Consider the following 15300-nt stretch of genomic DNA (forward strand, 5'->3'; position numbering starts at 1 on the left):
TTTTCATCAAGTGCCTCGACCCTTGTCTATGGTCACGTCTACCTGCCAGCATGTGTCTGGGCAGGGGGCGCCCATATAAGTGTCCTCTTATCTCGTCTGATAACCTTTTTCGGCTCGCTGAAGTTGCAACTGGGTCAACTCCCAGCCATTCTAGGACGTATCGACCCGTCTCCGACCTGGACAGACGTTCCCTTTGCGATATTTTGTGTGCTTCTATAAGCTTGTCTAGCGTCTTGCAGACTTCTAGTTTGAGCATTTTCTCAGTGCTTGCATAACGTGGAAGGCCTAGGGCTGCCTTTTATATCATGCGAATTGCGTTGTCAATTTTTGTCCTGTCGCAGAGGCTGAGATGGTAGTGTGAAAAGGCCACATTTAGGCTGCATACGCCAGTTTCTCTCGTACCTCTGCGTTTTCTAGCGATCCCTTTAATCAGGCAGTAATAAGCTGGGCCGTGTTTTTTAACCTGGCATTGGCCTCCGTGTCCTGCGTTTTTTGTTGGGCTAGCATGCGGAGCACACGAATCGTTCAGACTGATTGTACTGGCTTGCACTTCATGCTCCCTGTTATGTGGGCATCAGTCCTGTCGTCACGAAGCTTCTTAGACTTGTCTCTGATAATTAGTAGCTCAGATTTCTGCACCGAGCAAGTTTATTTTATTTATTTATTTATTTGTACATAAGGCAGCGTCAGTGAGGCTATTGCAGGAGTGGGATGAACAACAAACATACAAATATTTATAAACAAGCCTGCATGAATTGTTTCAGTGGTAGTGAAGGGATGTTGCCCGGTAATGAATTGCAGACTTATTGTTGATGGAAAAAAACATTTTAAAGGAATCAGTGCCGGCAAAAAAGGTTGACATATTTAGAGCATGGTGACTACTCGTACATGAGGGCTTGGAAAAAGCCAAGTAGTTAACTAGAGAGGACAGGAGAGGCGAGGAGAATTGATTAACGTGTGAAGGAATTTCAGGCATTCAAGTTTGCGACGCTCTGCAAGAGGAGTGAGACCAAGTAGGGGAAGAGAGTTAGACGACGAAAATTCCTTTTCATACCTCCTACAAACAAAAGCACTGTCTTCTTTTTTTGTTGCCCTGATTCTGGTTTTTTGACATCACAGTGTTCGTATGGATTCCATACAGCGCAGCCATATTCGAGGATGGGGCGAATGAGGGTTTTATATGTAAGAAGTTTAGTCCTTTTTCGCCTTTTTTTATCCCCTACATCTGACCTTCGCGGAGATGACGTAGTGGTCGCTACCTACATTCAGCTCCATCTTTTCCCACTTCCGAGGGTGAGTGTTCTTAGGGAAAGCTAGGTCAGGTGATGTATTCCTAGAGATGCTATTACCCTTAAGCGTGGATCTGTCCGGATCTTTGAAAAGGGGGAAAGAGCTCCTGCGCGGTTTCTCAAATTTTTGTGCTCTTCTTTGTACATTTAGATTAGCCTCATGCCGAGTGTAGGGCGGTGAAGGCGCCCAGGAATAGTAACGGCGCCTTTTAGGGACTCCTTCACGCCGTGGCCTGACTCTTTAGGAGGGTTATAAGTATTTAGTACGAATAGTGGGCGAGCAGGTCGGTTTTTTGGGTAACATTTGTTCCATAGCATGTTAACATTCTCGAGTTCTAACTGATTGGCCGTGAGATTCGTATGTACCATCAGAGCAGTGATCGGGGAGGTTTCTGACGTGGTAATTTCGTTGTAGGCTGTATAGCACGAAGTTTTGTCTGCCACCCAAGTCCCCTGGATAGCAATTGCGTCCGGTCGTATTTGGGAATTTCGAATTGTGTACTCTAGGGATTGGGGTTTTCAGCCAAAGCTTCTACAGTTTCATTTCCAAATCACAGTTACGTCTGACATGATGGGGGGTCCCACTCGTGCCGAACTAGCACTCTGTGATCTTATTGGGCCCCCTCCCGATGGTTGGTGGGTACTGCTACGTGGCCGTGGACTCTCAGCTAGTTGCGGTGACAGGAAGGGGTCACTTGGAATGCCGTCTGCCTCAGACATGCCTATCTTTTTGATGATTCTAAGAATAAAAATACTGTGATGATGAGTTTTTTTCTCTATCTCTTTAAGCATTTTGGTCTATTCTTCCGCAGGTCTAGCCTGTTCCTGTGCTAGAATTTCCATGCCTGCTTCAATTCTAGCGAGGCGATCTTTTGGCACTGCAGCCTCCTTTTCAGGAGCGGCTGCTTGGCTCTCCGCTTTAGGCTTAGAGCCGCGTCCGTTATGCACCTCCATGTTGTTACTCTGTTCATTATCGTGTCTAACAGTAGCCACGTTTTCACGTGCATTTTTGGGTCAAAGGGACCTTTGAATTACGCTTACTTTCCAATAGTCGAATTTTGCTGTTGGCTTTAGCCAGTTACTGCTGCAGGCTCTTAACCTGCTCTGCCAGCTCCCTTACCTGGGGGTTTGTCTGTTTTGTCGTCTTGGCCTGGTGACCTGGTTTGTTGCCATTCCGGGTCATTCGCGTGCTCGTCGCGCTCTGTTGGGCACCGCTGGGTCTGTATGACGATCTGTCCGGGCTCTGACTCCGGCCTCGTAGAAGTGGGAAGGATTTCTAGCTATCCCTGAGAGTCTCCTGAGTTCTTTGCCTGGAGCGGGATGGTCTGGTCACTGCCGTGGTTGTTTTGTGCCCACTCTTAGAGTTGGTAGCCGGTCCTTTGTTGGTCTGTTTCGTTCCGATGAACCGATATTTACAGCTGTGGCTGCCCGTCTGGTATTTCTCTCGACAGACGATGCACGACGGGGTGCAGGTCAGCTTCTACCCCTCCGGTGGCGGCAGGTGCTCATCTCCGCACCCTGTGCACCTAGGATCTTGTGGTCAGGGTTGTGGCCATACGTCGGCACGCTGCCCCAACTTGCGACAGTTGAAGGACGCGCGTCCAGCCGCTCCCTGAAGGGGTACACGTGCAAAGTGAAGTAACGGTACCGGATTAGTGTTGGCAAGTCTTTTCCAGTGAAAATGACCACGAAGCGTCTGGAGTTGTCTAGTTCTCGTGCGTTCACGATCAGTAGCTGTGGATTTTTTCTCACCATTTCACTTTCGATCGTTTGGTTTGTCTCGTCGGTGTAGGCTCTGTAAACCACCCCTCGAATGGAGTCGTCAGCAGCGGGTACATACGCCGCCACCGGCATGTCGGTGTTGCATTTCTCGTTCTGAAGTTGAGTGATCGTCCTGTACGCGTTAGCCCGCTATCGGTCTGGTGTGCTGATGGCGATCGTATCTTCCTGATAGGGTGAACTCTCACCCGGTCTGCTTGCTCGGAGTGTTTGACGTGGATTTTGATGGTTGAGTGGATTGCAACCAAGAGTGTGACGAGGCCAGTATTGGCTAAATCTACAGCACACTTAGCTCGAAGCACCACTTTATAGTCGTCTTCGGGTAGGCAAGGCATGGGTTTGCGTCGCGGTAGCCGCGGCGGGTGTGCCTTGCACTTGGCGGTGGTGGGAGTGCCTTCGGCAGGCTTGGGAGGGTCGGCTTTTTTGCGGCCGAAACGTTTTGGCTGGTCGAGCGGCTCGGACGAGCCTCATTAGTGTTGCCGTGTTCCATTGTTCAACTCCGCAAGGGCAATATTTTCTTGCCTTGAATAGCGTATTCCATGTTTGGCTGCTCGGGCTGGGCTGGTTAGGCCTAACGGTCACCTCCGGGCTGCTGCAGGGTCCGTAGTTGAGTTAGGCTTAAATATATAGGCCTAGCAGCGGAGCAGCGTGGTGCGCGTGAAAATGGCTAAATGCCAAGAAAATCGTGACTTGCCGGTTGCTCCGATGGTCCGTGCGAGAGCAGTGTGACCTGCCGAAGGCCCATAGCAAAATTGGGATTTCTACATGGGCCGGTTGCCGAAACTTTTTTCGAAAAGGTACGGAGCTCATGTGAAATGTGACGGCACCCTGCGAGGGCACAACAGGAAGTCAGCACAATGAAACTACAACTGAGTATCACGTGAGCATGGTTTTCGTGGTTGGATAACATACTCGCATGCTACAGAATCCGCTGGCCCTATAATTAAGAAACATTCTAGTTAAAATATTAGATAAAAAAATGACAGGCTAACGTAAAAATATGCGGATCGCACGAGTTGGGAGCATCGGTTTAAGGGAAGCTTTCATTGGTGCTTACGAAGAAGGTTGTTCTTGCTTAACCACCATTGGCAAGTATAGAGCGCACGACCAAGTTGGGCACATTTTCACTGGGAAACGCCTCGCTCAACATAAACTTGTGTCGATGTAACATGCGGATTCCTCGCATGGCGACGACAGCATGACGACGATGGCGTGACAATCACGGCGTGACGTCGGCAATATGACGACAACAGCACATGACGACTATGTAACGATCACGATGACATGATGACGATAGGATGACGATGTTCGGATGACGACAGCGGTATGACGACAAGGGTGTGACGACGTCATGACGACAAAGGTACGACGAAGATGACATTACGACGATGAAATTATCACTGTGCGTTATGACGACATGATGGCGACATTGGCATTACGACACTGGAAAGAAGCCCTCTAATACACGCAAAGTACATCGAGCGGCCAGTCGCGCGGCAATTTCACGTGTATTCGCGGGCTTCTTTTTTATTTAGCACGTATTGAGCAACAGAAAGCTGTGTCGGGCGTTTATCATGTTTCTCTACAATGTTTTCGCTGACACTTCTCATCTAATCGTAATATTTGAGTTCATTCATTAATTAAAACTGATTACGTAATTAGGTGGCATGCAAAACATAATCTCAGCATCTCCAAGCGACGGCAAACAACATCACCTTGGTTCTGTCCAGATACGTGACATTTGCATACTTTTACATCTTGGAGCATGATAGTTGGGGTACCCTGTATATTGGTAAACCTTCACCATCGCTAGATAATAGCTTACTTTTAGATAAATCAATTGCATCACTTTTACGAACGGACCAGAGCGTCCATTCGGGAAGCATTGTGTGTTGGCTGTTTTTAAAGAAAAGAAAAAAGAACGAATAAGTACGTTGAAATATGCGTCGTGACAGCATGGGGTCATCAGGGATTTTCGTTTCTTTCCACCGCGAAACCATTTTCGCGGAGCAGCACTTGGTCGTGCAGAAACAAACTGCCATTTTTTTCCTTCTCCCGACTTCTAGTTCTAGCGCCGACGCTTCTAGTTTGAAGTATCAATTGCTTCGCTGCTGAACCAGTGTGACCTCTTTTCGTACCCGCACCGAGCACCGAGCTGGATGGATGGATGTATTTTATCAGCAGCTCCTTGGAAAATGGCGTGGTAGCTGGGGACAACAAGCTCGCAAATTTTAGCAGTTTGTGGATTTATTCACGGCCTTGAAGATCCCTGGTCTGCATTAGCAACCACCGAATTGAAATGTTTCCTTTGCCTTGAAAAATTTTTTTATATTTTTCACTCTGTCGGCTCGATACCTTTCACCGTAAAATTTTCCAGCCTACTCTTACTACTCGTCATTGCGATTCACTTGTATTTCCATTATATATTATCGTTACAATCCAACGTTTCCGTCAGGAAAACTACATCCGCATTGTCCTCTTGATGTATAATGCGGCAGGCTAACAAAATATGTTCCAGGATTTCTGCGCTATTTTCACGCATAAGCCACATACAAATGCTTCCCTGTAACTCTGCGTTTTCAGACATCACTATATGGCTTCGATCAGCAGCCCGCTGCCTTTTGAGATATCATAAACGCTTTTTTTTCATTAGCTTATATTCGACACAGCTCCCTAGCCTGTTTATTTTCCACTGTGCCTATCGTGCATACTGTTTCTGCGTCTTTGGTGTCCCATTCAACACCGTTTTCTCTGCCGCTATCTATCCCCGTCAGATTAATGCTCACACGTGAACTTGATGGTTATTTTCCACCCTGAGTCAACGTCATTTTTTTTTCCTATTTAGATGACCAAAATACCTCAGCTGCTCACCTAGTTTCCTTTACATTTCGCAATTGATTTCAAAGTAGAATTTTGTCTGAGCCTCCCACACTGAAGTACCCCAGTGCATGTGTCTTTGCACTGCCTCGATTGTAGATTTATGTGCGATTCTAGCCTTATTCTTGCAATAGCCCTTTAGTTAATCTTTGGACACGATCACACCTATAATTGTCCCAATTGTACTTCAGCGCCAACTCGGTAGCCCACACCGCGGGAGGTACATGGCCTTCGAGATGGCGCGCGCAATTCTAATATACGAGGCTAAGCCGCACAGGGGCCTCTTCCTTGTCTCGCTCATGGATGAAGTCTGAGGAAGCTGGACTCATTGCTACTAAATTACCGTAGCCTTGGCCTAGTGGTAGGGCGCCCACCTAGTCTGCTGGAGGTCTTAGGTTCTATGCCCACCACCGCCGGGCCCCCGACTACTTCTTTGAAAATGGGCAGAAGCGTATCCTGAACTGGTGCTCGCCTTTCTTCAAGGGTGATACGCTGGGGGAAAAAGACTGGGCCCTTAGAATCCTGCCTCAGCCTTGTTACCCCTCGGAAAACACGGCCCCTGAACGTAGCTTGCAGTTTGTTCCTTGCCAATCTAGAGCATGCGCCACCACATGGCAGTCAACAAAAAGATTTCGAGAGGTCAAGTGCTCTGAGATCGGTGCTCACCGGTATAACATCGCCGTGCTAGCTGTCTCACCACAGACAACATAGGGTGTGTTTCAATCCTGGCCAGCATTGGAAGCATTCTATCTTGACAGCTAATAAGACAGCTCCGAGCCCAAGTAATTGAACGCCTCTGAAAGACGTCTCTGCGACATTACGCCACCTTGCGTCGGCAGGAAAAAGATACGAAAAGCAAATGTCATTGCGGTATTTTAAAATTTTTCGTGTGCGAACCTAGGAAATACACAATGTACCTTACATTAGGAAAATGAAAAAAAATTGTTACTACGTCTTTTGTGCGCAGGCACCTTCTCGCCATGTTTCAACGCATTTTGCTGAGCTGCCATTTTGTTTGGAAGTAGCCTGTACCATTTTGGACTTCGATGCTGTCTTCGAGAAGCTGTGTTTCTTTCCGGCTTAAGATGTTCGTTCTCGGCTTAGCTGTCTGTTCAGCCGTCTACAGCGAGTATAGGAACACATTCAGAGAGTATAGTCACAATGGTGTATGCGGCTTCATTCCTGAGACGGCCGCGTGGCGGCGCGTGCAACGAACCTTGCTCGGCGGGCGTGGCAGGCAAATGGAACGGGTCACACGCGTTAAGGCGGTTAAAGGAACATTAAATAGGAATCTTAAGTTGAGCAGCATTAGTGCATTACGCTTTTGCAGTGGCAGAGTGGCCACTCTTACCGTCAATGGAAGCCTGTGAAGAAATACAACAGGCGTAAGCGAAAGCCGAGAGGCGGTGCTGCCCTAACGTTCCCACGGCGGCACTTAAGTTTCTTGATGTTTACAGCTTGCCATGACGTCATATATTTCAATAGCGTCTGTAGGGTCTGCTTAACTGATTATCGTTTAAGAAGGGCTACATTGCATTCAAAAGTAAACTACAAAATTGAAATGGCAATTTTCATGCGACAAAAGGACCCGAATACGAGAGCAAACTTTAACATTCCTGACGTCACACTGGCTTAACGACGCTGAGGATTTGCATCCGTAATCATGAAAATTTTCTCGCTACATGAATGAATACGTAGTTTCTAAATAATACTTTACCGATCTAAGCTGATTTAGTGTGGCTCGGTAGTGTCTCTTTGAATTACCAACACAACCCACTAGAAGTGCCAGTTTGACCGGCAGGTGGCAACCTCGGATTTTAAGCCACGCGCGACCTCTCCTCGCCTGCCATGTGGCAGTTTGCGTAACAGATGTTTCCCTGGCGGGGGCAGCAGACGAAAGAAGGGGGTCGTGTTTTTGCGGAATCCTCGGTTCAGTTTGAGAACTCACTGTACTTCACCAGCACTCGTTGGCACCCTATCTTGTGCCTCACGTCGCGTTGTATGTAGCGATTCAAATAAGACATAGTTTGACACGAAGATAAAGACTTGACGTTGCCAGCAGTAATTAAACAAGGATGAATATGTACTAACAACTTTATAGGCAGATGTGCGGTAAGATTACCTCGCGCTTGGTTTTCCTGCATTGTTCGTGTTGCTATAGAACAATCAGTGTACAAATTTTCTGGATGTGAAATGCCCATGGGCATTTACACTGCTACAATAATTATTTGCAGCTTGAATAAGGATACTCAGTGTTAGTTTCAGTTAAAGTAAATAACTTTGATTTTGGCGGGTTTACAGTATTGGCGGGAATATCAGAACTCGATATTACGCGGATTGAAGAAGGAAAAAGAAAATAAATATAGTCAAGAAACGTGCAGGCAAATATTGCTGTTTTATATAGTTTTTAACCTTCATACACTCTTTCTGCTCCTTCACATAACGTCGCACTACTCATGAAGAATAAAAGAAAAGCGATTTGGAGAGCCAGATAAAACGGGCCGCTTATGTTTTTTGCTTATTTTTGCTGTAGCTTATTCTAGGCGTTGCTATATTCTCGCTGACTAGGTCACCTGTTCTTCGTGCAATGCCGTCTCGAAATGTGAACTTACTCATGATGGAACTATTTTAAGCACAAACAATTTATTGGAATTTTTAAAATGAGTTGTGAGTAAGGTGTTGAATTTCAGCGTTCATGAACGAAATGACAAGTGGCACACTCGTGAGATGTCGCATCGTACCTTATACTCCTGGCGCGGACTACTAGAAAACGCGTCAAATTGCTTTGTGCTCTGCAACTTAGCGCGTTTTCTAACCGCTTTTCGTTTCTTACTTGCTGTGACTTTCATGTTGGGATCCATTTTGGCCAGGCTCTGCCACATGTCGAAGGCGAGGGAGAACGGCCACCGTTGCTCGGGATGGGGCGCGTTGCGCAGGCACCAGTACATACGCAGCCACCTGGCCACGCCCACGATGATCTTTGCGAGGAGAGCGGCGCCCAGTACGGCCATCACCGCTGTCACTGCCGGGCTGGAACCCGACGTGGGGCTCATCTTCTCGTCTGCCGACATGGCGGATCCACCGTCCGTAGTTGCTGCTCCTGTCGGGACCGAAGCAGTTTGCTGCGTCGCGATGTGTGCGTAGGCGTAAAACTGTCGTTTTTGTGCCGCGCATACGGCGCTTGGCGCTACTGGCTTTCGTTCAGCGAAACACCTTCTCCCCAGAACAAACAATGAACGCCACACCGGGCGATGGTGGAGGCGAGGGTAGGGGACAATGGTGGCGGCGCGGTTGCCCTATAGGTGTGAAGAGGAAGGTGCCTTAAATATGTATGGATATGTACGTATGACTCGTGGAGGCAACGTTTCAGGCGTCTGTAGTCTTGTGTCGATCCGTCCGAACCACGGTTCCTGCCGAGAACAGGCTCGCGCAGGTACGCTCCACTGAGCACAGATAAAGGGGAATCGTGACTCACGTGCGTCACCTTGCCCCACAATGCATGCTCTTAAGATTTGGGCTGCTGCCTCTATCTGGCTCATCACAGGCCGTACTACGACATTCACTGCAAGGACATGCTTTTTACCGAATCGCGGACGTCCGTACACGGTCGATGGAAGGCTTCAAATTGCTTGTACAATTGTTCTCCCTCTGTCTCGACAGGCTTTCTTTGTTATGACTCCGTTAAAGGTTGCTAGTGTTGCATTACTAATAGACGTTTTAGCAGAATTATTAGTAATGATTGTTAACTTTTCACTGATGTTATACATCGTTGTCCAGAACATGCGCTGTGATCGAAACGATTATTTCGATCGTTTCCACACGGCTATCGACAAACTGTCGCCTGATAATGTGTAGATACTCACTAGCTATAAAATATGATTGGACTATACATTATGGCCCACAAAGGTAAAAAGAAAGAAAATAGAGCCATATGATTTTCCGAAATAATATATTACGGAGAGAAAACAATAACTTGTCTCTAACAACGTTCTTGTACATAAGTAGTACAAGAACAAAAACTACATAATCAAAAACGAATTTATTACAGAAATCCGGCTGCCAGCCTCCAGTGAATACCAAAGTTAAGAAGTGGAGCCCTACCTTCCATTCCCGCTCCATTCCATAAAATATAGACCTCCGCAATTCCACTCCTTTTTAGCACCTCGGAATTTTGAGAGTTAGACCATTCCAGCTCCTGGAGTGGCTGACCTGGCGCATTCGATTCCCCCAATTGCAGTAAATGAAACGTGTTCTCTATACTTGTTTACTACTTGCGTTTCTGTGCCTAGTGAGAAAAAAAAATGTTGAAGGCCTTAACAACGTAACAAATGATGTTTGTAGCATTTGCTACGAACGGGTGGATGTCTGATTTTCCCTTTATCCAAATGATGTTACGTACTATTTGCGTCACAAAAAAAAAAACACGCTTTGTGGCCTCTTGTTTCCTCAGGGCGTTGTTGCCGCTAATCTTTCTATATATTAATCATTCGTGCGACGCAAAGTACAAAATCTTACATCATGTCCCCCGTGGTGGGTGACCGCAATTTGAGAAAAAAAAAATTGCGGCAGATCCTACGCACCTTGTTGGAATCCACACACAGCGAAGCTTTGTTTAAATGTAGACTAATGCTGAAACCAGTGTTATTTCTTTGTTATTGCAGTGTCAGTGCAAGGTCATACCGAAGGCCCTCGCCCAAGCCACATCTTCCCCGTTGCAAGAAGTCCGAACGTATCAGCTCGAGTGTGCGCGCGTGCGCTGTCGCGTAGCTATAGCTGTGCGTAATGTGACACACTCGGCGTTCTCAGAGGGGTAGTTGGCGTTGGCACAATGAGCCTATACGTGTGATTGTCGCCTAAATGTTATAGAACATCGTGCTGCATTTCTGGGGGACCGAGGTTTGATTCCGCCATCAAGCACGTAAGTGATTTCATTATTTTTTAAAGTTAGACCTATTCGGCAAGACATAGCGGAAGCAGCCAGCAGCCACGGTCAGGAAGAGTCAGGATTGACTGGGAGAGCTGGCGAAGAAAGCTTCGCTTTAAAAAGCGACGAACAAAATTGAGGGGTTCATTAAGGAGGAGGATGCTTTCAGAGTAAATTACTTCTGAACCGTTGTAATCGCTGAAGTCTGCTGCCTTTTCTTGTTTCACATTTTACTCGCCCTGGTTTTTTATAGTAGCTTTGGCGTTGCGATGCTTAGCCCGAGAGGGCGGGATCAAATCCCGGCCGTGGTGGCCGCGTTTCGATGGAGGCAAAATGCAAAAATATTCCGGTCTTGGGCGCACATTAAAGAATCCCGAGTGGTCAAATTAATCCGGAGTCCCCCACTCAGGCGTGCCTCATAATCATATCGTAGTGTTGGCACGGAAAACGGCAGAATTTCTTTTTTTTTTCACATTTGCTGGCATATTACTGGACCGACATTTTCAACACACATCTATCATCGCCTGTTACCACACTTTCTGTACACATGACAGCAGGCGAAATTACATGTAGGGCTTTCCAAATAACCATGGGCTTGCGCCGGGTGCAACAGTTTGCGACGTGGCTATTTTTGGCCGGCATCCTTTCGATGCATGTCTATCATGTTGTGTCTAAATCGAATAAATCTTGGTAACCTGACTCCTTAAATAAATTTTAAGGGGGTCGCTAAAAATAATGAGTCAATTCTAACTAAATGTTCGTTTAAATGCACTTCACCAGGGTTACGAAGAAACGTTTCCGGGTCATCAAAAGTGTAAATACCGTGTTGTTTATAATGATCACGGCAGAGGTAATACTTACAGGTAGATACTGAAAAAGCTGGATTGAGTAAATATTGAGCAATCTAATAAGTTGGCCAAGCGTAGTTTAGTCTAAATTACAAATTTACCAGTTTTGTAACCTCGCTTAATATAAGATTGAGTGCTTCGGGACTATGTGCCCATTCCACTCCAACTCTCATTGCGGAACCTAGAGCTTCCACTCTATTCCCATTTCATCTACCAGACCGGTGCCATCGTTCCATTCCCATTCCATTCCGGGTGCTTGAAAATGTGAAATGATTTCGGAATAATCCCAATTGCGGAGTTGCCACTCTGTAACTCTGGTGAGTAGACAATAAAGGAATGTACACCTTTAAGGGTGTTTTCTTGTGCCTATTGGCTCATGACACTGCCCAGGCGGCGCATCGGAGCAAGAACTATCAGCGCCTCGCGCGGGAAGTTGAATCAACACTGCCACGGAGGGACCGTTGTGCTAGCATCGGAACTGCATGCGCGCTCTTGCTTAGAGCAACAGATATGGCGCCAATTTTGCTTTGCTACTGCAAGCCAATAGCGAACTTATTCGTTTCAACCTATGACAAATGTTATAAGCGGCCGGAACCGTTCTCGGCGTGAAAGAACGTCTCTTTCTTTTTTTTTTGTGTGTGTGTGTGTGTGTGTGTGCTGGAGTAGCGACATCCGAAGAGATGGAAACACAGAAAGCGTTTCTTCGGACGTCGCCAAGCCGTATATGAAGTTATGCTTTGACACAGCAGTTCAACAGCGTTTGCGAACACGACTCGTCTCGGTATTGGAGTCGCTGGCTCTTTCGTGATACTGCTTTGACGCTCATGCGAGCCCTCAATTTTCGCCTGCGTCCGCGTGCTCAAACTGATGAGTCGCTTCTCGAGATAATGCACAGAGGTAATGATGAAGTGTGCCCATTATATTTACGCATCTGAAAGGTCAATGCATTCCACTGGATCACTGCTACTGCGGTCACACTTTGAAGAAAGCGAAATGGAAAACTAAGATTTGGGGACGCGCTAACGCAGACATAAATGCGGATGTTTGTAATATGGACCGCCCAACGCCGGGCTTCTGGTGTGCATTATTATTAAACCAAAGGTAATTGAAAAATATGAATGTAATTAACTCGGATCGAGTTGAAAATCATAGTGAATCGTTCCGGTTAAAGAAAGAGATAGGGAGAGTAAACATTTTAAAACACACACACACACACACGCACACACACACACACACACACACACACACACACACACACACACACACACACACACACACACACACACACACACACACACACACACGCACACGCACACGCACACACACACACACACACACACACACACACACACATTAAAATGCTACACAAGAGCAAGACACACCATGGGACCGCCGCCGCTGTCATTCTCGCGGGAGGAAGAGGTGGCACTCCGCCAACTCTAAACACACACATTTCCCAATTTAATTTCCCTACATACATTTTACTTATCTGAAATATAAACCAGTCAAAAGGCGAAGAACAGACGAGAGGCGTGGCCCACGCAACGACGCACAACGATAAACCTTACCCTGACCGCTACGCAGACTCTTGCGCGGGCTGTGGCAGCTCCCTCATGGCGTTCCATGTCACGGTGGAGTGCGCCGCAATTTATGCCTTACCCTACCAGTCATTCTGCACCCATTCCGCACCAAAGAGCTGTGGCAGGATGCCTTCTGCGACGGGCCTCCTGAGGTCCTCCAGGATATATGGTTCGACGCCCATGCTACTAGCGCCAACGTGGGCGAAAATGTAAACATTTCATTCTTGCGTCTTTGGCGTAAAGGAAGTTTGCTCGCGCGCATGTGATACCGCGAACCCGGGCTACGCAATATGACACACACTATAGTTGGCGTTAGCTCAGAGAAGTCCGGGAAAGTCCGGGAAGGTTTGCAAAGAAAGCTTCGCATTAAATCCTGTAACGCAGTCATTTGGGCTTGTTGGTAAAACAGCCACGCAAGCTACGAAATTGCCGCATAAGGTCAACCCGAACATGGGGATCAATGTAGCAGCCATATCGAAGAAGTTGCAGATGTCATATTTATGACTTCAAATGGTCCACTACATAGGCGGAATTAGTGAGTTCTGTTGCGCGCAAGCGATAAGCTGGGTTGGCTTTTTTTGTTTGTTTGTTTCATGGCCTTTATATTGCGTGGAAACAAACAACCGCACGAGAGATACAGCGCCCCAAACAATCTTCATTGATGTTTTCTAATCGTTCTAAAACACAGTGTTGACCAATCTGTAATATGGATAATAATTGAAAAAGGTAATTTATTTGTAATTACAGCCTTATTAAATAGGAGATATAAAAAGAAATGGACGCTTCTTGAGGTTGCTGCTAAGGTTGCTCTTTGCACCCGCAAGAAGGCTTCGCTTTTTTAAAATAAAACTTGGTACATGACAGCTGAGACTTCCTGTATACACAGTAATTCTATACCCACAGAGACGTTCGCAGTGCGTCGAGGCCTACTCACCCGTATGCGCACACAACGTTTTTGCCACGACGATTTCTTCGGATATGTAGCCCATCTTTCGTTGCTCTTGTATCCTCGGGCCTCGGGGCGCCTGTGGTCGCGCACATGGCAGCAGAGCAAGCGCGACGCCGATTCTCGCTTACCACCACGCGCCGGTGCTGCTGCCTGGCGCTCTGCGGGCGTCGGATGAGTTGACAGGTGTCTTTCCACTGATTGTCTTTCAGTCACACGGTACATCACTTTTGGTCGACAATCGAGGATATCTCTGGCTTCTGCTTTCAGAGGTTCATTATATAGGTTTTAATGAAAACGCGCCCCACTGCCTTGGCAGGCAGCGTTGGCACATGGTTGGCTTCGCTTTGAGGTTTAGCACCTGCACGTATACGTGTTGCTTAATCATCAGTGAGCATAGGGTCGGGTGCCGAGCTTGGTGATTTGTCATCGGCCTGCCAGAGAAGCGGCGTACCTTATGACGGCCCTGCTGCCGCCGCGTGCGTCAACCCGCTTCTCGATCGCCACATATGTCCTTGGAACTTGTAGCAGACTGGGCGGGCTCCCTTTGTGCATATTTATTTACACGTGTGTTGTATTATGACAGCATGACATAATTTTCGGCAGCAGAACCAAAGTTCTTTCTTCGCAAGGAGATGCTGTGCCTTTAACGTGTACGGCAACTTTGTTGAATACTCATCGCATGATGGCTATTTTCTTTTGAACACGCAGCGTTTTCAACGAAGGAAAGTGATTCTGTCAACGGATATAGTTTTTTGGTCTCAGCAGTCCTCGGTCACATGGCAGCTGCCTTACCGTAATGCATGGTCCGGGTCTTATAAGAGCTTTGCGTGGTGTTCTACAGATTAGGAGACCCATACTTAGAAAAAAAAAATTGAGAAGAAAGAAGCGACGAAATGACAGACAGTACGTAACAGTCATAGGTTGTCTAAAACAGAAACAATAAAGAGATACAACATCAACATTTTAGCCGGCTAATTCTTTATAAGTACTGTTTCTCTAAGAGAGAAGGAGTAACGGGCATCATCCTTGATCCCAACCTCTCCTGAACATACCT

The 15300-nt window shown here is 46.9% G+C and overlaps 1 protein-coding gene across 2 annotated transcripts in view; it reads right to left on the minus strand.

The window, feature by feature from the left end:
- The window catches only part of LOC126547359 (cytochrome P450 4V2-like), a 44701-nt gene extending 30383 nt beyond the window's left edge, over nucleotides 1–14318 (minus strand). Inside the window, exons 1-2 of one of the 2 annotated variants that reach the window (XM_050195335.2) lie at nucleotides 14232–14318; nucleotides 8779–9045 (exon numbers count right to left, since the gene is read on the minus strand). In XM_050195335.2, the coding sequence (XP_050051292.1) occupies nucleotides 8779–9045; nucleotides 14232–14286 (322 nt within the window). In that variant the 5' untranslated portion in view covers nucleotides 14287–14318. Of the gene's footprint in view, nucleotides 1–8778; nucleotides 9046–13285; nucleotides 13430–14231 lie in introns of those variants that run through there. The other variant, XM_055062922.2, reaches the window with a different exon arrangement.
- Nucleotides 14319–15300: the final 982 nt, after the last annotated feature.

Source organism: Dermacentor andersoni, chromosome 1 (genome assembly GCF_023375885.2).
Source record: "Dermacentor andersoni chromosome 1, qqDerAnde1_hic_scaffold, whole genome shotgun sequence".
NCBI classification, from domain to species: domain Eukaryota; kingdom Metazoa; phylum Arthropoda; class Arachnida; order Ixodida; family Ixodidae; genus Dermacentor; species Dermacentor andersoni.